This window comes from Protomyctophum parallelum (assembly GCF_964188405.1).
Source record: "Protomyctophum parallelum genome assembly, chromosome: 19".
Lineage (NCBI taxonomy): Eukaryota > Metazoa > Chordata > Actinopteri > Myctophiformes > Myctophidae > Protomyctophum > Protomyctophum parallelum.
Genome location: NC_139717.1, coordinates 4539311 through 4563205, shown reverse-complemented (window position 1 = coordinate 4563205; position 23895 = coordinate 4539311). Strand labels below are relative to the sequence as shown.

The following is a 23895-nucleotide window of genomic DNA, read 5'->3' as shown; positions in this document are numbered from 1 at the left end:
AAATATGAATGTAGCTAAAATACCACAAGCTACAGCAAAATGTAGCTCAGCTACGTAGCTCAGCTACATGTAGCTTTATACTCCCCAACACTGTCTGTTACCCTCTCAGCCAATCCCTCTCTCTCTCTCTCCACTCTGTGGCGTTTTTAAATGGTGTAATCTCATCTCACCGTTGCAGGGAAATGCTAGACAACAGGTGTGTGTGTGTGCGTGTGCGTGTGCGTGTGTGTGTGTGTGTGTGTGTGTGTGTGTGTGTGTGTGTGTGTGTGTGTGCGTGTGTGTGTGTGTGTGTGTGTGCGTGCGTGTCTGTCTGTGGCAGTAGGGGTGGACTAAAATGGGCAAACTAGTTTCAACAAGTCAAGAACCCAAGAAAGGGGATTTCCTTTGCAAGTCTGTCTGTCTGTCTGTCTGTCTGTCTAGTCTAGTCACAGTAGCATAAATTATAATTATATTATATTATCACTTTTAAGTTGACACGGAACTAAGAACAATGTCAGGATGTAGAAGACAATTTTAGAATCTGATCTCAGGTCAGAATGGGTCAACATATCCTATAGCTGTATAAACACAACAGTATCTACAGTATTATACTGTAAACCATGCAGCAGCTGTGATGGAACCTCGTTGTGATTCCGTTCTGAACCCGTCCGTCTCTTCGCGCCGTCATTGCTACAGTCAGTAAATGGGTGTTTTAGTTCCTGTGGTCGGTCGTTGGCTCGGAGGCCCGCGTTGGAGTCCATAGTATTCCCGTTGGACTCCGATGCATGTGTGTGTTATACCGTTACTGGTCAGAAATGGACAATGTTAATTGCAAAACATGGCAGTGCTGTTGAGTCGAATGTCAGCATTCTAACCGTTGACCACTTAGGGCCCTCTTTAAAAAGAAAAACACACACAGAAAGAGTAATCCATCTTGCAGCCTCTCAAAGTCTCAACGCGTTGGAACGTTCGACGTGCCGTGAGCTAGCAGAACAGATTTCTTTTTAAACGTTTTTGAAACGCTTTGCCGTTGAAAACATGCCCAAAAAATTACACTAATGATCGTTCCTCAAAGTTTATTCATGTCATCGTCTTCTGAAAAGCACCAATAATAACCATCCATAAAAAGGTTGTCATACGTTATCGATATTGGTGGTATTCGGTCAAAAAATAATTGATATTTTGTTTTGACAATATCATTCAATAGCCCCTATAGTTGCCATGTGGATGGAATTCAGCATCTCGATTGCTCACTTTAACCCATTCTGACCTGAGATCAGATTAAAAAAATGTCTTCTACATCCTGACAGTTTTCTGAAAAAGCTATGTTTCTATGTCAGTCGTTCTTCGGTTTTTCAAAAAAAATAGCAGACCTACAAGCTCGTAGCGCGCCACCGAGTGGCGCGCTACGAGCTTGTAGGTCTGCTATTTTCCAATAGCTAAAGCATAGCATGATGCCGACACCAAAAGGGGTTCCCGCAGAAAATGTGTTAAGTATATTTTACACATAACTCAAGTCCCTGTAATAATATGATCTCTAAAAAGCGTTGGGGGTGGATGTGAGCAGAACGTGTCAGGTCGAGGGAACAGGAACGCTTCAATTGGAGTATAATCGAACGGTTCATTGTCTGGCAGCTTTCTAATGGGTTCCGAGCCCACCCAGAGACCCCCCCCCCCACATTATGCTGCATATATGGTTTGTCTTGTTAGACGGTCTTTGAGTAGACCTTGGCACCCTCCGTTGGTTAACCCTTTTTGACTTGAGATCAGATTCTAAAAGAATGTCTTCTATACATCCTGACAGTTTTCTGAAAAAGCTATGTTTCTATGTCAGTCGTTCTTCGATTTTTCAAAAAATAGCAGACCTACAAGCTCGTAGCGCTATGAGCTTGTTTTCAATAGCTAAAGCATAGCATAATGCTAACACCAAAATGGGTTCCCGACCAAATTGGGTTAACCCATTTTGACCTGAGGACGATTCTTTAAATAAATGTTCTTAACAGTATTCTGAAAAACCCTAATGTTTCTATGTCAGTGGTTCTCACAGGGTTAAAACCCTAATGTTTCTATGTCAGTGGTTCTCACAGGGTTAAAACCCTAATGTTTCTATGTCAGTGGTTCTCACAGGGTTAAAACCCTAATGTTTCTATGTCAGTGGTTCTCACAGGGTTAAAACCCTAATGTTTCTATGTCAGTGGTTCTCACAGGGTTAAAACCCCATGTTTCTATGTCAGTGGTTCTCACAGGGTTAAAACCCCATGTTTCTATGTCAGTGGTTCTCACAGGGTTAAAACCTCATGTTTCTATGTCAGTGGTTCTCACAGGGTTAAAACCTCATGTTTCTATGTCAGTGGTTCTCACAGGGTTAAAACCTCATGTTTCTATGTCAGTGGTTCTCACAGGGTTAAAACCCTAATGTTTCTATGTCAGTGGTTCTCACAGGGTTAAAACCTCATGTTTCTATGTCAGTGGTTCTCACAGGGTTAAAACCTCATGTTTCTATGTCAGCGTTTCTCAAACCTTTTCATGTCAAGGACCCCCAAAGATATATGCAATTGGCCGCTGACCCCCCCCCCCCCCATCTGAAAACATGTTGTTCCAGGGACCCCCCCCCCCCCATCAGAAAACATGCTGTTCCAGGGACCCCCTCCAGAAGCAAAGAGTTGAGTTAAAAATGTTCGCTCTGAAAGATTTGCACCACATTTTCACGATTTTTCAAAAATAGCAGACCTACAAGCTCGTAGCGTGGCACTCGGTGGCGCGCTACGAGCTTGTAGATCTGCTATTTTCCAACAGCTAAAGTATAACACGATGCTTATAATAACACCAAAAGGGGGGGTTCCCGTTCAGAACGGCTTAAACCTCCTCTGGGAGTTGAACGAAAGGGATTTTTTTTATTTTTTGTCCGAGACAGATTTTCACCAGGGCTGTCTTGTTCTCTTTCTCTCCAGTAAAAACACTAGACGGCTGCCAAGTGCACTGTAAATGGGAGTATACATACAGTTGGAGAGAGAGAGAGAGGGGGGGGAGGAGAGAGAGAGAGAGAGAGAGAGAGAGAGGGGGGGGGGGGAGGAGAGAGAGAGAAAGAGAGGGGAGGAGGAGAGAGAGAGAGAGAGGGGGGAGGAGGAGAGAGAGAGAGAGAGAGAGAGAGAGAGAGAGGGGAGGGGAGGAGGAGAGAGAGAGAGAGAGAGAGAGAGAGGGGAGGAGGAGGGAGGAGGAGAGAGAGAGAGGGGGGAGGAGAAGGGAGAGAGAGAGAGAGAGAGGGGATGAGGAGAGAGAGAGGGGAGGAGGAGAGAGAGAGAGAGAGAGAGAGAGAGAGAGAGAGAGAGAGAGAGAGAGAGAGAGAGAGAGAGAGAGAGAGAGAGAGAGAGAGATAAAATAGTGGCATGGAGTTAAATAATAAAATGACTCATTGGAGACTTGCGTCTGACTGTACTGTACTGTACTGTACTGTACTGTACTGTACTGTACAGTACTGTACTGTACTGTACAGTACTGTACTGTACTGTACTGTACTGTACTGTACTGTACTGTACACCAGCTTGTGGTCTTTGGGGCCCTAATAAATCATACCCCTGATTTACACTGTAGTCGTACGACGGCGTTCCGCAACACGCCGGAAATAGCAGAGCCTTGTATAGAATAGATCATATATATGTTCGCGCCATGCAGTGACGCCCGCCATGATGCGTATGACGGAGCATACATAAGTCCATTCAGGCCTCAAAAACGCAGGTCTCATTGAAAGACATACTGGAGCGTCATATCGCTTCACGTCGGTCAGGCCCTTAATGCATTTTGCGACAAAGACATTAAGTAACGTTCTAATAAATCGTTAATATTAACCCATGAACGGGAACCCATTTTGGTGTTAGCATCATGTTATGCTTTAGCTATTGAAAAATAGCAGACCTACAAGCTCGTAGCGCGCCACCGAGTGGCGCGCTACGGGCTTGTAGGTCTGCTATTTTTTGAAAAATCGAAGAACGACTGACATTTTTTTAGAATCTGATCTCAGGTCAGAATGGGTTAATCAGACCAGTGTGTGTGTGTCCAGTGGAAACCTGGTATGAATCTGATCTCAGGTCAGAATGGGTTAAACCGTCCTTCAAGCTGAACGTGTGCTCTGGTTTCATTCCCCATCAAGTTAAGTTAAGTTAGGACCCAGTGTTATTATAATGAAGCTATGAAGTATTCATCTGACAGACCCCCTCATGCCGTTTTCAAACCAGTGGTCTTTGAGGGGGTTCCAGGTGGTCCCCCCCCGGCAGCTAAATGATGAAGAGTGACCAAATGGACCCCCTTACAGATCTTTAACTCTTGAGAGCTTAACACACTTTTTACATACGACGCCTCAGGCCCTCATAAGGATTAGAAAAAAATAGTGCGCTAGGACGTCTGTGGACGTCCTAGCGCACCCTCAAAGATACGGGGCGAGATAAGAATATTCAGAATTTTTCCTATTATTTTTTTTGGCATTTCGCTTTTCGCTTTCCGTATGCTAACGCTCTGTGCAACTATTAGCTTGTCATTGACTCCCATGTTAGCGCGGCGGAAAGAATGACTCGTATCTCCTAATCCAGGGCGCTCTCCGTGGTGATGAATGGATCGATATGCTGGCGCTTCATTTCTGCTCCTCATCCGTCTCTCCCGCAGAATATGAACGCTTTTTGGATCATATATCGTATAAATTAAAACGATCGGGGATGTGAGGTCACTTTGTAAAGTCAACTTTTTTTAGGAAAGTGTTTCCGGTTCATGGCTTTCAGAGTAAAAGCGATCAGACAACTCTGGCACCCCAGAGCTCCTATTTTGAAGCACTTCTGGCACTAAAAGTTAATAATGAATTCATTTTTAAGCTCTCAAGAGTTACATTATTGTTAAAACATCTGCATTACTTCATCTACAAGAAAGTCTACCCAATTAGAGAATGTAGAAGAATTGTTATGTTCTTTTATCAACGACAACAAAATATTCTTTCGTTTTGCGTCCGAGGGGCTAAATAAACGTCATCAACTGGGTGGTACAAAACCTACAAAGTAACTTAGAAAAGGAGTTCAAGAACAATATTCGCCTCAGAGTGAGATGTACTGTAGTGGAGTAGAGGTAGAAGTATTGCAAATACTCCAGTAAAGTAAACCTCAAAATTGTACCCAAATACAGTACTTTGAATACATGTCATGATGTACTTTATGGTTACTTTACAGTACACCACTGTGAGCCACAGAGTGGTACTGTAACATCACCGTATCATAAGAGATAACATACTCTATAAATATATACAGTATTTAAAAACAACAATATGAACCCATTCTGAACGGGAACCCATTTTGGTGTTAGCATCATGTTATGCTTTAGCTATTTAAAAATAGCAGATCTACAAGCTCATAGCGCGCCACCGAGTGGCGCGATACGAGCTTGTAGGTCTGCTATTTTTTGAAAAATCGAAGAACGACTGACATTTTTTAGAATCTGATCTCAGGTCAGAATGGGTTAATCAGACCAGTGTGTGTCCAGTGGAAACCTCGTATGAATCTGATCTCAGGTCAGAATGGGTTAATCAGACCAGTGTGTGTCCAGTGGAAACCTCGTATGAATCTGATCTCAGGTCAGAATGGGTTAATCAGACCAGTGTGTGTCCAGTGGAAACCTCGTATGAATCTGATCTCAGGTCAGAATGGGTTAACCCATTTAGACCTGAGAACAGTTATCTGAAAAACCAGTGGATCAGTGGATCTCAAGCCTTTTCATGTCAAGTACCCTAAAAATATATCTGTAATTGGCCCGCTGCCCCCCCCCCATCTGAAAATATGTAGTTCCAGGGTCCCCGCAGAAGCACAGATTTGACTTAAAACGTTCGCTCTGAAAGAATATATAATTATATATTCAAAGATTTGCGCCACATTTTCCCCGATTTCTGAGTCCACTCCAAGGAACAGCAATGTCCGTGTCCGCCCATCTATGTGACGTTAACCCATTCTGACCTGAGATCAGATTCATACGAGGTTTCCACTGGACACACACTGGTCTGATTATAACCCATTCTGACCTGAGGTCAGATTCTAAAAAAATTCAGTCATTCTTCGATTTTTCAAAAAATAGCAGACCTACAAGCTCGTAGCGCGCCACTCGGTGGCGCGCTATGAGCTTGTAGATCTGCTATTTTTCAATAGCTAAAGCATAACATGATGCTAACACAAAAATGGGTGCCCGTTCAGAATGGGTTAATGAGCACCAGTATATGACTATTAGTACCAGTAGGGGGCGCTGTTGTGCCAGAAACAGAGATAGTGCTGCACTGTTGCCTGCTAAAGAGAGAGAGAGAGAGAGAGAGAGAGAGAGAGAGAGAGAGGGGAGAGGGGAGAGGGGAGTTGCACCACTCAGCTCACACGGGTGTGATTTTTCAAAAATAGCAGACCTACAGTACGAGCTTGTAGATCTGCTATTTTTCCCCAACAGCTAAAAGTATAATAACACAATGCTATATAAACACCATAAAAACAGGGGTTCCCGCCCAGAATGGGATAAAACAGAGCTGAACTCAGGGTCTTATTATACTCAACGCTAGACATCCGAGTCCAACTACAAAAACACTTGTGAGGCTCAGGCCAGACAGTCTCAACGCAGGGTGGAGTACCTACATTAGCCCCTTTTAGACGGGAACCCATTTTGGTTGTTATAGCACTATGTTATGCTTTAGCTATTGAAAAATAGCAGATCTACAAGCTCATAGCGCGCCACCGAGTGGCGCTCTACGAGCTTGTAGGTCTGCTATTTTTGAAAAATCGAAGAGCGACTGACGTAGAAGAACATTTTTTTAGAATCTGATCTCAGGTCAGAATGGGAAACTGTCAGGATGTAGAAGACATTTTTTAGAATCCGATCTCGGGTCAGAATGGAAAACTGTCAGGATGTAGAAGACATTTTTTAGAATCTGATCTCAGGTCAGAATGAATGGGAAACTGTCAGGATGTAGAGAAGACATTTTTTAGAATCTGATCTCAGGTCAGAATGGGAAAACTGTCAGGATGTAGAAGACATTTTTAGAATCTGATCTCAGGTCAGAATGGAAAACTGTCAGGATGTAGAAGACATTTTTAGAATCTGATCTCAGGTCAGAATGGGAAACTGTCAGGATGTAGAGAAGACATTTTTAGAATCTGATCTCAGGTCAGAATGGAAAACTGTCAGGATGTATAGAAGACATTTTTTATAGAATCTGATCTCAGGTCAGAATGGGTTAGAATAGAGTTACATAACCCTACATTTTTTCATTTACCTCGCCTTGTTTTCTGCAACAGAGCAAAGTGAAAGGCTCTGACTGTATAATATTTGCAAGAAAGAAAGAAAGAAAGAAAAACTCAACGTTACGTTACAATACAGTCGGCCTGTCAGCTGGTCACCCACCAGCGAAGTCAGCTGTCTCCCATCACCTCACAATACAAGCCTTTGTTGCGTTCCAATATTATGAGAGGGACTTTGTACAGTCCTGTGGCCTAACCTGTAGTGTTTGTGGCGTTCCTGAATAAATACTCGAGGGGGGGGGGGGGGGCGAATATGAATTGGCATCATTTACAGAAATCCATCTGCTCTATACTGTATAACGAAGTAAGTAGTTTAACCCATTCTGACCTGAGATCAGATTCTAAAAAATGTCTTCTACATCCTGACAGTTTTCTGAAAAAAGCTATGTTTCTATATGTCAGTCGTTCTTCGATTTTTCAAAAATAGCAGACCTACAAGCTCGTATCGCGCCACTCGGTGGCGTGCTATGAGCTTGTAGATCTGCTATTTTTCAATAGCTAAAGCATAACATGATGCTAACACCAAAAGGGGTTCCCGCCCCAAAATGGGTTAACCCATTTATACCCCGGAGTCCGATTCTGATAAAAAAAATTTGGCTTCTAATAAATCCTAAACAGTTTTCTGAAAAACCTATGTTTCTATTATGTCAGTGCCGGTGCTCAACCTTTTTCATGTCTGTCAAGGACCCCCAGAATTATCTCTATTTGGCTGCGGACCCCCATCTGAAAGTATGTTGTTCCAGGGAGAGACCCCCCCCCCACCCCAGAAGCAAAGATTTGAGTTCAAATTCTACAAAATGTCTTCTAAATCATGACAGTTTTCTGAGAAACCCTGTGTTTCTATGTCAGTCGTTCTCAAACTATTTCATGTCAAGAACCCCAAGGTCTCCGACACCCCATCTGAAAATATGTTGTACCAGGGACCCCCCCCCCCCTTCCCCCAGAAGCAAAGATATTAAGTTAAAAATGTTCGCTCTGAAAGAATATATATTCCAAATTTGCGCCACATTTGAACGATCTTTAAAAAATAGCAGACCCTACAAGTTCGCTATGAGCTTGTAGATCTGCTATTTTCCAATAGCTAAAGTATAACAAAATGCTTTAACCCATTCTGCACGGGCACCCATTTTGGTGTTAGCATCACGTTATGCTTTAGCTATTGAAAAATAGCAGATCTACAAGCTCATATCGCGCCACCGAGTGGCGCGATACGAGCTTGTAGGTCTGCTATTTTTAAAAATCAAAGAACGACTGACATTTTTATAATCTGATCTCAGGTCAGAATGGGTTCATCAGACCAGTGTGTTTCCAGTGGAAAACTCGTATGAATCTGATCTCAGGTCAGAATGGGTTAAAAACAGCAACAGGGGGTACCCGTCCTGAATGGGTTAAATAAAGGCAGCAGGGACACTCAGAATGTATAACGTTACCTCTGCATATTTTTGCCGTAGAACTAAAGTTCCATCAGCAGCCATAACCATAACAACACTGAGCGGTCTTTGTTTCTGGGGAAAAAACGCTGCTGCTGAAATTGTGTTGAAAAGAAACGACCCCGAAAAGGAGTATTTTCTCAATATGGGTTGTAATGTTATGTAAATAATGTAAATGTTGTTTCTTATAGTCCTATCTTCATATAAACCATTTTGCGCGGGAACCCATTTTGGTGTTAGCATCATGTTATGCTTCAGCAGACCTACAAGACCTACAAGCTCATAGCGCGCCACCGAGTGGCGCGCTACGACCTTGTAGGTCTGCTATTTTTTGAAAAATCGAAGAACGACTGACATTTTTAGAATCTGATCTCAGGTCAGAATGGGTTAATCAGACCAGTGTGTGTCCAGTGGAAACCTCGTATGAATCTGATCTCAGGTCAGAATGGGATAATCACTCCTTCTCACTGGTGTTGAGCTGTCTGCTCACTTTGTGTCTCAGAGGTGGGCTTGTGGACAGTTCAGAAAGATAGTTTACGAGTTCACATCCTCTGTAGACACTAGACAGGTTTGGTCATTTCAACTTCAAGAGAGATGCTCTTGAATTTGAACATTTGAAATCTTGTTTTAAAATGATCAAACCTTGCCTACCGATGATCGTCTCATCATGCTGGTTTTTAATATGCTATGTTGTTATGCTTGATGTATTCTGCTTTAATTTTTAGTTTGAAGCACTTTGGTCAACTCGGGTTGTGTTATAACGTGCTATATAAATAAAGGTTGATTTGATTTGATGTCACTCACTGGTACAGTAACCTGACGCTGCCAGATCCAAGAAGCTTGCTACACAAATTTGTTTCACAGCTTATTGGGATCTGGGATCGTGGAAGCAAATTCGATGACGGGGCTGTTCCTTTTTTTCAAGATACTTGGTAGATGATTGGATGGGACCGTCTGTCTATCACCGTGTGGGCGTGCAAACACAACCAATCATATTGACGTGTCTATATAGCTTCACATCCGGTTTCGCACATATCCCGCCCTTAGCTCACGCTGATTGGTTCGGTACGGAACGGATTTGTGTCAGCTCAACTCCCTGAGAGATCCCAGAGGAGTGCTGTGTTGGGGAACATGGTTACCCAATACCGCCCCCATCTGGCAGTGTCAGGTTACTGGTACAGTACATAGCTACAGGATTCTGGACCGTTAACAGCCCTCTTCTGAGACACAGACCAAGTAGACAGAAATGGTAACTTTCCATCTTATAATGAGCATTATGATATATATGTATAACTGATAAAAGTTCTGAAACTTTAAACGTTTTGTCCAGTAGTCCTAGCTGACATTTCCTTCGCAAACAATTAGAGATGTCCCGATACTGTATCGGTAAAAGTATCGGATCGGCCCTTATTTGTCACATCGGGTCATATCGGTATCGGCAAATATGCCAGTCTAACCACCGATCAGACACAGGGGTAAGAGGTTGACACTATGCCAGTCTAACCACCGATCCGACACAGGGGTAAGGGGTTGACACTATGCCAGTCTAACCACAGATCCGACACAGGGGTAAGGGGTTGACACTATGCCAGTCTAACCACCGATCCGACACAGGGGTAAGGCGTTGACACTATGCCAGTCTAACAACAGATCCGACACAGGGGTAAGGGGTTGACACTATGCCAGTCTAACCACAGATCCGACACAGGGGTAAGGGGTTGACACTATGCCAGTCTAACCACCGATCCCACACAGGGGTAAGGGGTTGACACTATGCCAGTCTAACCACCGATCCAACACAGGGGTAAGGGGTTGACACTATGCCAGTCTAACCACCGATCCGACACAGGCGTAAGGGGTTGACACTATGGCAGGTAAATAAAATGTTGGGGCATGTGGAGTTTGCTTTGGAGTTGCCTCAAACTGCAAGTGCACATTTGAGTGAGGAGTCTGCTATAAACACAACACCAGATATATAGCTAGATAGCTATAAACACAACACCAGATATATAGCTAGATTGCTATAAACACAACACCAGATATATAGCTAGATTGCTATAAACACAACACCAGACATATAGCTAGATACTGTAGCTATAAACACAACATGAGATCACGACACTGATATTGGTATTCGTATCGGCTAACACAAACATCAAGGTATTGGGATCGGATCGGAAGCGAAAAAATGGGACATCCCTACAAACAATATGATCACATAAGTTGTAGATAATCATGTTGTTACACAGTTCAGTGTACATATATACTGTATATTCTATTGTAAGATGATATGGTATCTGGTACCACTTTCAACTTGGCGTCCCCGTTTTAGCCTATGTCATTATCATAAGTGAAATATTTACAAAACATTTCAAAAACACTTTTGGAGAAACTCCTAATAAATTTTTTCCAAGAATAGCGAAACATTGCCAGCCTACTAGCTACTAAAACTGTGACTTTGGTGAAATCCAGTGGTCTCGTTTCCTCCTCCAGATCACAGAGCTGGGCAGGGCGAGGGTGAGACGGCTCAAGTTGCACTGTTTCCATCTGTAACATTTGTTTTTTATTTGGCCATCAGAAGATTTCCAAGTCTTGGTCTTCTTACAGTAATTAGAGAGACGTCTTAATTCTGCAGCCACTTCCTCTGGGCCTGCACAAGCTCTCCTTTTTCCCCCTCTCTCTCTCTCTGTCTCTCTCTCTCTCTCCTTCATTCCTCCCTGATTACATTAACCCATTCTGGACTGAGGTCGATAAAAAAAAGGCTTCTAAATCCTAACATTTTTCTGAAAACCCTATGTTTCTATGTCAAGTGGTGCTCAACCTTTTTCATGTCAAGGACCCCCAGAATTATCTCTTTTGGGCCACGGACCCCCATCTCAAAATATGTAGTTCCAGGGACCCCCCCAGAAGACAATATTTTAGTTAAAAATGTTTGCTCTGAAATATATATTAAAAGATTTGCGCCACATTTTCACGATTTTTCAAAAATAGCAGACCTACAAGCTCGTAGCGCGCCACTCGGTGGCGCGCTATGAGCTTGTAGATCTGCTATTTTTCAATAGCTAAAGCATAGCATGATGCTGACACCAAAATGGGTTCCCGTTCAGAATGGGTTAAAACGTACTGTGGTCAAACAAACCTTTTAAATTGACCAAAACTGTTGAAAGAGGGCGTTGGGTGGAATACATGAGTCCCATCCACTGTATATTTGAACACTTTTAAGCTGCTTTTGATGTCTTGGAGGACTTATTATATGGATGGATAGTAAATTCCCCTGGCACGTTATCATAGGCAAATACATGGTCAGTAAAGTTTTACAATTGCAAAAACAAATAGCAGATCTCCAAGCTCACAACAATGTGCCATGATTTAAGATGTGTGTTGTTGTGAGCTTGTTGACTACCTTTTGCAATTTTTGCCACACGAAACTGTTGGCAAATGTTTGAAATGTGACAAAGTATATAATGTCGAATGATATGACAAATATTCATTGTGACTGATTAACCCATTCTGGGCGGGCACCCCTTTTGGTGTTTTAAAGCATTGTGTTAGACTATTGACAAATAGCAGATCTACAAGCTCATAGCGCGGCACCGAGTGCCGCGCTATGAACTTGTAGGTCTGCTATTTTAGAAAAATCGTGAAAATGTGCCTAAAATCTCTGAATATATATATTCTTTCAGAGTTTCAATTTGTAACTCAAATCTTTGCTTCTGGGGCGTGTGTTTTCCAGATGGGGGGGGGGGTCGGCGGCATATTACATATCATTTTTGGGGTCCTTGACATGAAATATTGAGAACCAATGATATAGAATTAGAAACATGAGGTTTTTCAGGAAAAATATAAATACATTTCGACGTCAGGCCTAAATGGGCTAACAGGTATGCAGCTGAATGGACAGCTATGTGGGCCATATGTTACATACTGTACTACTGTAACTGTACAAGGATCCTAGACACTTCCCTACATCCAGTCAAGCCACAGACGGGGTGCATACTTAGTTTAGACTAGTCATTGGTTAGACATGGGTTAAGGTTAGGTTTAGGTGTGCTGCCCTGTGAGAGGTTAGGTTTAGACTAGTCATTGGTTAGACATGGGTTAAGGTTAGATTTAGACTAGTCATTGGTTAGACATGGGTTAAGGTTAGATTTAGACTAGTCATTGGTTAGACATGGGTTAAGGTTAGGTTTAGACTAGTCATTGGTTAGACATGGGTTAAGGTTAGGTTTAGACTAGTCATTGGTTAGACATGGGTTAAGGTTAGGTTTAGACTAGTCATTGGTTAGACATGGGTTAAGGTTAGGTTTAGACTAGTCATTGGTTAGACATGGGTTAAGGTTAGGTTTAGACTAGTCATTGGTTAGACATGGGTTAAGGTTAGGTTTAGACTAGTCATTGGTTAGACATGGGTCAAGGTTAGGTTTAGACTAGTCATTGGTTAGACATGGGTTAAGGTTAGGTTTAGACTAGTCATTGGTTAGACATGGGTTAAGGTTAGGTTTAGACTAGTCATTGGTGAGACATGGGTTAAGGTTAGGTTTAGACTAGTCATTGGTTAGACATGGGTTAAGGTTAGGTTTAGGTGTGCTATGCTGCCCCGTGGGAGGTTAGGTTTAGGGTGAGGGTTTAGGGTGCATACTTAGTTTAGACTAGTCATTGGTTAGACATGGGTTAAGGTTAGGTTTAGGTGTGCTGCCCCGTGGGAGGTTAGGTTTAGACTAGTCATTGGTTAGACATGGGTTAAGGTTAGGTTTAGGTGTGCTGCCTCCCGTGGGAGGTTAGGTTTAGACTAGTCATTGGTTAGACATGGGTTAAGGTTAGGTTTAGGTGTGCTGCCCCGTGGGAGGTTAGGTTTAGACTAGTCATTGGTTAGACATGGGTTAAGGTTAGGTTTAGGTGTGCTGCCCCGTGGGAGGTTAGGTTTAGACTAGTCATTGGTTAGACATGGGTTAAGGTTAGGTTTAGGTGTGCTGACCCGTGGGAGGTTAGGTTTAGACTAGTCATTGGTTAGACATGGGTGAAGGTTAGGTTTAGGTGTGCTGCCCTGTGGGAGGTTAGGTTTAGACTAGTCATTGGTTAGACATGGGTTAAGGTTAGGTTTAGGTGTGCTGCCCCGTGGGAGGTTAGGTTTAGACTAGTCATTGGTTAGACATGGGTTAAGGTTAGGTTTAGGTGTGCTGCCCCGTGGGAGGTTAGGGTTAGACTAGTCATTGGTTAGACATGGGTTAAGGTTAGGTTTAGGTGTGCTGCCCCGTGGGAGGTTAGGGTTAGACTAGTCATTGGTTAGACATGGGTTAAGGTTAGGTTTAGGTGTGCTGCCCCGTGAGAGGTTAGGTTTAGACTAGTCATTGGTTAGACATGGGTTAAGGTTAGGTTTAGACTAGTCATTGGTTAGACATGGGTTAAGGTTAGGTTTAGGTGTGCTGCCCCGTGGGAGGTTAGGTTTAGGGTGAGGCTTTGAGATAGGTTGTAGTTATAGGACTAATGACTGGTCTAACCCAATGACTAGTCTAAACTAAGTACTGTCTAGACTAAGTACTGTCTAAACGCCACAGACATGTGAGTGGGTGAATAAACTAAGTACTACATCGGCCACAGACATGTGAGTGGGTGAATAACCTAAGTACTACATCGGCCACAGACATGTGAGTGGGTGAATAAACTAAGTACTACATCGGCCACAGACATGTGAGTGGGTGAATAAACTAAGTACTACATCGGCCACAGACATGTGAGTGGGTGAAAGAAAACAGAGAGAAGTTTGTTTTTCCATTAGTTGCCAAGTAGACAGAAGTCTCAGCTATAGCGTCGACTTGCATTTTTCGACAGTCTTGGGACACACAACAGTTAGCCATGAAAGTATTTCCCCTGCCCACAACAATGTGTGGCAGGGGGGGGGGGCTGTCGTTTGTGTTTTGTTTGATATTAACTTGAGAATTAGTGCTCAGACGTTGTGACCAGTATAGGCTTGCCTGAAGACATGGCTATAGAACAGGTCAAAGGTCAAGGTCACAGTGAAGAGACGTAGATCAATAGATCTCATGAAGGGGTGCATTTTGTTTCGTAGATATTAACCCATTTTGGGGCGGGAACCCCTTTCGGTGTTAGCATTATGCTACGTATGCTTTAGCTATTGAAAAATAGCAGATCTACAAGCTCATAGCGCGCCACCGAGTGGCGCGCTACGAGCTTGTAGGTCTGCTATTTTTGAAAAATCGAAGAACGACTGACATTTTTTAGAATCTGATCTCAGGTCAGAATGGGTTAATCAGACCAGTGTGTGTCCAGTGGAAACCTCGTATGAATCTGATCTCAGGTCAGAATGGGTTAGGAAACAAGCCCAGATAAGCAACTATATACTTCAGGACGAAGCCCCCCCCCAAAAAAAAAAAACATCTACCAATATTTTCAAGCAACTTTACAGAAAGATCAAACCCAAAGTCGCTTATAATAAGCAGACATGGCAACAGTGTTGTTTTTGGCAGCACATTTCTATTTTAGTTTTAGTCGTCTCTTGAATAGTTTTCACTTAGTTTTAGTCACATTTTAGTCACCTGGAATGTTCTAGTGTTTAGTCTAGTTTTAGTCGACTAAATGTCATAGGATTTTAGTCGACTAAATCTACAGTTGATTTAGTCGACTAAAATGTGTTTTGACAGGCCTTGATGTCGTTGAAATGACATATTTTACACTTTGGTTGCATGCTGAAAATGGCAGATCTACAATCTCGCAACGCGTCGCAGTGACGCGTTGCGAGATTGTAGATCTGCCATTTTCAGCATGCAACCCAGCATAAAACTGGATCTCTTGTCCACTAGTCCCTTACTAACATTTTAGTCTAGTTTTTATTTGTTGACGAAATTGTCAGTATATTTAGTCTTAGTCTTAGTCTTAGTCTTGCATTGTATATAGTCATAGCACGCCATAGTACATATGTATAGCATAGTAGTATATATATATAGTTTATATGTATAGTCTCATAATATAGATATTCCACTGTTACTTTCTTAGCTTACGCATGTTTCATGATAAAATGCTTTCATGTGATGTATTCCCATGCTTTTGTTCTTGCTTATTGTAAATCGCTCTGGATTAAGAGCGTCTGCTAAATGCCTAAATTGTAAATTGTAAATTGTAGTTTTAGTCATCGTAGATTAGTTTTTATTTAGTTTTAGTCCGTGAAAAAAGGTAGTCGACGAACATATTTTGTCTTAGTTTTAGTCGACGAAAACAACACTGCATGGCAACGCGGGTGTGGACGACAGCAGAGAATTCAGCCAGATAGTGAACGACACAGAGGGCAGATAGTGAACGACAGGCCGATAGTGAACGACACAGAGGGCAGATAGTGAACGACAGGCCGATAGTGAACGACACAGAGGGCAGATAGTGAACGACAGGCCGATAGTGAACGACACAGAGGGCAGATAGTGAACGACAGGCCGATAGTGAACGACACAGAGGGCAGATAGTGAACGACAGGCCGATAGTGAACGACACAGAGGGCAGATAGTGAACGACAGGCCGATAGTGAACGACACAGAGGGCAGATAGTGAACGACAGGCCGATAGTGAACGACAGGCCGATAGAGAACGACACAGAGGGCAGATAGTGAATGACAGGCCGATAGTGAACGACACAGAGGGCAGATAGTGAATGACAGGCCGATAGTGAACGACACAGAGGGCAGATAGTGAACGACAGGCCGATAGTGAACGACACAGAGGGCAGATCAGTCACAAAATGTGATTATGGCGCACCGTAAAATCCTCAGTAATTAATCCATTTGTACAGTCTGAGCTAAATTAACCACATGATCCCAAGCATCCCTATTCCAGGCCTTCAATAATAGGCCAACATTAAGCCATTCTGACCTGAGATCAGATTCATACGAGGTTTCCACTGGACACACACCGTAGTACTTAATGACTGGTATTAAAATGTTATTGACTTTTTGTGTCCAATGTAGTTATGTTAACAGTTCATAAAGGCAACGTAACTATAAACTAAATGCATTTAAAATTCATGAAAAAGGTTACTTTTCAGGAAAAATAGCAAGATAAGTTTTCAATTCAAATAGCCGATCTACAAGCTCAAAACGCGTCGCAGTGCGACGCGTTTTGAGCTTGTAGATCAGCTATATTTTTTTGCTACGACAGTAATAACTATGCACTGTGGCCCCCCTCTGGAGTGAGTGTGTAAATATAGTGGCCCTCGCCCCCCCCCCTGCCATACACAATGGAGGTTCCAATGGTATGGTGGAAATCCCCCGCTTATTGCACAGAATGCATTTGTCGCAGCTGTTGGATGGAAACATGCTCTCCATGTCCAAGGCTGTTACTTTTCAGGAAATGGAAAAAATAACAAGTGTCCAAATTGGACACTGTAGTTATTCAGTCACAAGCTCTTGTGTAATGCTTTTCATTGGTTAAATATGTATTTAAAAAAAACTAAAAACAAAAAAAAAACACACAGACTTGTAGATGGGCTATTGTAATTGATTTGGCGTGACTGTTTTGTTTGTTTGTCATGTTTATTTCTAATAAGCCAATAAAACAAACAATTCTTTGCATTTTGCAAAAAAAAAACAATTAAAATCAAGATTAGAATTTAGAAGCTACAAGCTCATAGTGTGGCACCGAGTGCCGCGCTATGAGCTTGTAGATCTGACTTTTATTTATTTTTGAAAAATCGTGAAAATGTGGTGCAAAATCTTTTTAAGTCAAATCCTTGCCTCGCTTTTACTCAGAAAAAAAAAAGCGCAGGTCTAAATGGTTTTTAAGCTGTATACTACTTAGTTAGCATCATGTTATGCTTTAGCTATTGAAAAATAGCAGATCTACAAGCTCATAGCGCGCCACCGAGTGGCGCGCTACGAGCTTGTAGGTCTGCTATTTTTTGAAAAATCGAAGAGCGACTGACATTTTTAGAATCTGATCTCAGGTCAGAATGGGTTAATCAGACCAGTGTGTGTCCAGTGGAAACCTCGTATGAATCTGATCTCAGGTCAGAATGGGTTAAGGAATCTGGTGTATTTTTTTCTGTACCATCAGCGTTTCCTTCCTTCCTGAACTTCCACCCATCTGTCTCCCTGTCACAGCGGCGGGTGGTGGTGGAGGAGGCCGGGGTGGACATGATGCCGGGACAGATCCCTGACCCTTCGCTGGCAGCGGGCTCCCTGCCCGGGGGCCTGGGCCCCTCGCTGCCCGGCCTGGGGCCCTCGCTGGCGGGCATCTCAGCCACCACGCTCACCGACCAGCTGAGGCTGGCTGACTTCCGCCAGCTGGGATCCATGCTCAGCCCACTGCACTTCCTGGGGAGGCTGGGGAAGAGGCCGCTGGCCATCAAGACAGAGGTGAGGAGGAGGAGGAGGAGGAGGAGGGGGAGGGGGAGGAGGAGGAGGAGGAGGAGGAGGAGGAGGAGGAGGAGGAGGAGGAGGAGGGAGAGGAGGAGGAGGAGGAGGAGGAGAAGGGAGAGGGGAGGAGGGAGAGGTTAGGGGAGGCTGGGGAAGAGACCGCTGGCCATCAAGACAGAGGTGAGGAGGAGGAGGAGGAGGAGGAGGAGGAGGAGGAGGAGGAGGAGGAGGAGGAGGAGGAGGAGGAGGAGGAGGAGGAGGAGGAGGAGGAGGTTAGACTGGGGAAGGGTCCACTGGCCATCAAGACAGAGGTGAGGAGGAGGAGGAGGAGGAGGAGGATGAGGGAGAGGAGGAGGAAGAGGAGGAGGAGGAGGAGGGAGAGGTTAGGGGAGGCTGGGGAAGAGGCCGCTGGCCATCAAGACAGAGGTGAGGAGGAGGAGGGGGAGGTTAGACTGGGGAAGAGGCCGCTGGCCATCAAGACAGAGGTGAGGAGGAGGAAGAGGAGGAGGAGGAGGATGAGGGAGAGGAGGAGGAGGAGGAGGAAGAGGAGGAGGGAGAGGTTAGGGGAGGCTGGGGAAGAGACCGCTGGCCATCAAGACAGAGGTGAGGAAGAGGAGGAGGAGGAGGAGGGAGAGGTTAGGGGAGGCTGGGGAAGAGGCCGCTGGCCATCAAGACAGAGGTGAGGAAGAGGAGGAGGAGGAGGAGGGAGAGGTTAGGGGAGGCTGGGGAAGAGGCCGCTGGCCATCAAGACAGAGGTGAGGAAGAGGAGGAGGAGGGGGAGGTTAGACTGGGGAAGAGGAGGGGGAGGAGGAGGAGGAGGGAGAGGTCGTACATGGAGAGAGGGAGTGGAAGAAGGAACTGTTGTATAATATCTGATCTATTTGTAGAAACGGTTTAGCTCCGTGTGGTCGAGTGCATTTCAACAGGGACGTGCAGAAAGTGTTAGAGGGGGCAGGGGCAGAAATCCCCTAAGAGGGAACTTTTGGACAAAAATAGAAAACATAGCAGATCTACAAGCTCTCAACGCGTCGCGTTGAGAGCTTGTATATCAGCTATTTTCGGGCGGCGCAAACCAGCACTCTTTATCTACCTGTATATTTGAGTCAAAAACGTTGGCTCTGAAAGAATATATTGAAAGCTGTACACTACATTTTCACGATTAGAAATAAATAAATAGCAGACCTACAAGCGGCGCGCTATGAGCTTGTAGATCTGCTATTTTTTGCTAGTTTAAAACACCAAAAGGGGTCTGTCTGTCTGTTGTTGACGATGTAAACGTGGCATGACTGACATCTCAACGATGCTTCCTCTTCCTCGCTGCAGATGGATGAAGACGAAGACCGGCGGAAACGAAGGAGAGAGAAGAACAAAGTGGCCGCCGCGCGGTGCCGGAACAAGAAGAAGGAAAGGACCGACTTCCTTCAAAGGGTGAGTTTTCAGAGCAGTGCCGTGCACAGACATTTAGAGGGGCAGGGGTCCAGTGGCGTGAACAGACATTTAGAGGGGCAGGGGCCCAGTGGCGTGCACAGACATTTAGAGGGGCAGGACAGTGGCGTGCACAGACATTTAGAGGGGCAGGATCAGTGGCGTGCACAGACATTTAGAGGGGCAGGTGCTCAAGTGAAAAAAAGGGCACCTTGTGCTGCGCATTTTGGGGAGGGAACCCATTTTGGTGCTTTATAGCTATTGAAAAATAGCAGATCTACAAGTTCATAGCGCGCCACTCGGTTTCTCAATAAAAGCTCTCGTAGCCTTGTAGCTTTTATTGAGAAAAATCGGTTTGAGGGAAAAGGTAGTTGCCACCTGTTGTTTCTGCCTGTCGACTACAAAACAACACTACAACATGACGTAGCGATATCATCCTGATGACTACAAAACAATACTACAACATGACGTAGCGATATCATCCTGATGACTACAAAACAATACTACAACATGACGTAACGATATCATCCTGATGACTACAAAACAATACTACAACATGACGTAACGATATCATCCTGATGACTACAAAACAATACTACAACATGACGTAGCGATATCATCCTGATGACTACAAAACAATACTACAACATGACGTAACGATATCATCCTGATGACTACAAAACAATACTACAACATGACGTAGCGATATCATCCTGATGACTACAAAACAACACTAAAACATGACGTAACGATATCATCCTGATGACTACAAAACAATACTACAACATGACGTAGCGATATCATCCTGATGACTACAAAACATTACTACAACATGACATAACGATATCATCCTGATGACTACAAAACAATACTACAACATGACGTAGCGATATCATCCTGATGACTACAAAACATTACTACAACATGACATAACGATATCATTCTGATGACTACAAAACAATACTACAACATGACGTAGCGATATCATCCTGATGACTACAAAACAATACTACAACATGACATAACGATATCATCCTGATGACTACAAAACAATACTACAACATGACGTAGCGATATCATCCTGATGACTACAAAACAATACTACAACATGACATAACGATATCATCCTGATGACTACAAAACAATGACTACAACATGACGTAACGATATCATCCTGATGACTACAAAACAATACTACAACATGACGTAACCATATCATCCGCTCCCGACAGGATCATACACCCTAAATGAAATGGTGCCCAGGCTACAGGAGAGGAGAGCAGGTGGTGGAAAAAAGTACTCCATTGTTTTACTTAAGTAAAAGTACCAATACTGCAATTTAGAACTACTTCGTTACACGTACGGAATTGAAAATGTACAAAAGTATCAGCATAAAAATGTACTTAAAAGTACTAAAAGTCAAAGTACTTGTATTGCAGAATGTCCCATATCACAAGTTCAAAATGTGTACAAGAATCTATTGAAATAGCAGATCTACAAGCTCACAATGCGTCGCAAGTGAGCTTGTAGATCTGCTATTTTCAAATGGCCTACAATATAGGGTTGAAGTGGTTACTGTACGTTTTCTAAAATCTCCAAAGTGCTGTCATAGTAAGTTTTCAAATAATTGTAGAGGAGTAAAAGTACAAATGTTGGCTCTGAGATGTAGTGGAGTAGAAGTAAAAGTACTGGAAATTGGAAATACTCAAGTAAAGTGCAAATACCTCAAAATTGTACTCAAGTACAGTACTTAAGTAAAATGACTTAGTTACTTTCCACCACTGAGGAGAGCAGGTGTTGGACAAGGCTATCCCCCAAAACTAATTAGATACTGTAGATCAGGGTTGCCCAATTAGTTGGGGGGGGGGGGGGTCCCAGATATAAACGGCATTAAATTGGGGTCAGTAGCCTCTGCATGTCAAACTGGGGGTCCTTTTCAAATGGGGTCTTGCCCTGAACATTAATTTCAGGGCAAGACCTCGACCTCGCGCGTGCCGACTCGGCCCCCAGCCTGGTGCCGTAGTCAAAATATGGCCCTTGAGGAACATTAATTGGGGAACCCTGGTGTAGATGCAAACATGACATTTCACCACAAGGTAATGGTTATCATCCTCTCTAGTCTACAAAGACTGCTATAAGCTGTAGTTGAAAAATGCGCCTCTGTATTTTCACCTCTACGCAGTAGGCTACAATACAGACTCTGCAGAGAGTTAGTTTAACGCTGAGAACATAGGAGTTTGATTGATTGATTGAACATGTTATTTCACAGTATGCAGAATGGGTACATTTCAAACTACAGCACAAGTTAATACAAAAAACTTTGTGGTCGATTAGCCCATTGTAATTTTCTTTTTTTTGACCAATGACAAAGCTTGAATGCAGATTGTGGCACCTAGATGTGTCACAGAGACTATTTATTTTGGCTACGTTTTACCAATTGCCGGCTGTCTCAATACCAATAACAAAAAGGTCAGATATTTATTGCTTATAGCTACTTTAAATAATGGCTGGTGGTGGTAGGGCGTTCCACATGTATCAGTGTGGGTGCACTAACCTGTTACATTGTATATTCATCTCCTAAGGGCGTTCCACATGTATCAGTGTGGGTGCACTAACCTGTTATACGTTGTATATTCATCTCCTAAGGGCGTTCCACATGTATCAGTGTGGGTGCACTAACCTGTTACGTTGTATATTCATCTGGTGGTGGTAGGTCGTTCCACATGTATCAGTGTGGGTGCACCAACCTGTTACGTTGGCGTTCCACATGTATCAGTGTGGGTGCACTAACCTGTTACGTTGGCGTTCCACATGTATCAGTGTGGGTGCACTAACCTGTTATACGTTGTATATTCATCTCCTAAGGGCGTTCCACATGTATCAGTGTGGGTACACTAACCTGTTATACGTTGTATATTCATCTCCTAAGGGCGTTCCACATGTATCAGTGTGGGTGCACTAACCTGTTAAACGTTGTATATTCATCTCCTAAGGGCGTTCCACATGTATCAGTGTGGGTACACTAACCTGTTACGTTGTATATTCATCTCCTAAGGGCGTTCCACATGTATCAGTGTGGGTACACTAACCTGTTACGTTGTATATTCATCTCCTAAGGGCGTTCCACATGTATCAGTGTGGGTACACTAACCTGTTACGTTGTATATTCATCTCCTAAGGGCGTTCCACATGTATCAGTGTGGGTACACTAACCTGTTACGTTGGCGTTCCACATGTATCAGTGTGGGTACACTAACCTGTTACGTTGGCGTTCCACATGTATCAGTGTGGGTGCACTAACCTGTTACGTTGACGTTGTATATTCATCTCCCATACGAATGCCTCTCCCTCTGTCCAGGAATCGGAGCGCCTGGAGATGGTGAACTCGGAGCTGAAGGCCCAGATCGAGGAGCTCCGTCTGGAGCGACAGCAGCTCATGGTGATGCTGAACCTCCATCGTCCCACCTGCATCGTGAGGACCGACAGCGTCAAGACCCCCGAGGGCGAGGTCAACCCACTGCTGGAGCATCTAGCTAACGACAGCAAGTGAAGAAAAAAAAACCCACCACCAAAACCCAGGAGTTCAAAAAAAAAGCAGGAATCCAAAGTTGCACCATCATGGCAGCCATTTTTTTTTTTTTTTTTTTTTTTTTTTGTTGAAAGAAACAGAAATAACTGGCAATGCCTTCCTTCTTTCTAAATAAGCACTTGAGTTCTGAGCTTGGAGACTTTCGGAGAGACTTTCTCTCTCTCTCTGCCCAAAGACGTAGGGGTTGTGTTGACATGTTGTTGTTGTTGGCCTTTCTCAGTATTGCTATATATGAGCTGGCTCTATTCACGGGAAGACTGGGGGGGGGGGGGGGGGGGGGGTGAAATCCAGTTTGGTCTCTGCATTAACCCATTTTGGGCGGGAACCCCTTTTGGTGTTAGCATTATGCCATGCTTTAGCTATTGAAAAATAGCAGACCTACAGAGCTCGTAAGCGCGCCACTCGGTGGCGCGCTTACGAGCTCTGTAGGTCCGCTATTTTTCGAAGAATCGCGAAAAGTGACATGAATGTGTTTGAGAACAACTGACATAGAAAAAAAACAGCTTTTTCAAGAAAACAAGTCAGGATTTAGAAGAACATTTGCAGAATCGTTCCCAGGTCAAAAAAGTGTTGTTTTCTGTTGTGACACCCACTGTGCCTCCACGTTACTGCAACCATCTTTCCATAAAGAGACTGACGGGAAAGATGGCGTATATATATATGACTGGAAACGACATCGTGGAAACACATCTACTTCCAACATGGTGCTCTCTCTGTCGCACAAGCCTGGAGTATGTATGCAGTGTGTCGAATGTTTCGAGGCAGAGGCCCCCACACACACACAGGCTAAAAGGGCCTTTCACACGTGAAGC

The 23895-nt window shown here is 43.7% G+C and overlaps 2 protein-coding genes across 2 annotated transcripts in view; both read left to right on the top strand.

Annotated features, from left to right (window-relative positions):
- Positions 1-23344, top strand: part of LOC310877314 (jun dimerization protein 2-like) — a 40401-nt gene extending 17057 nt beyond the window's left edge. The window contains exons 3-5 of the mRNA XM_083791133.1: positions 17815-18069; positions 19393-19497; positions 22853-23344. Of these exons, the coding sequence (XP_083647259.1) occupies positions 17848-18069; positions 19393-19497; positions 22853-23044 (519 nt within the window). The 5' untranslated portion in view covers positions 17815-17847 and the 3' untranslated portion in view covers positions 23045-23344. The remainder of the gene's footprint in view (positions 1-17814; positions 18070-19392; positions 19498-22852) is intronic.
- LOC310877303 (tubulin alpha chain-like) overlaps positions 1-23895 on the top strand; it is a 69460-nt gene that overhangs the window by 31769 nt on the left and 13796 nt on the right. The gene's annotated exons all lie outside the window — the stretch shown is intronic.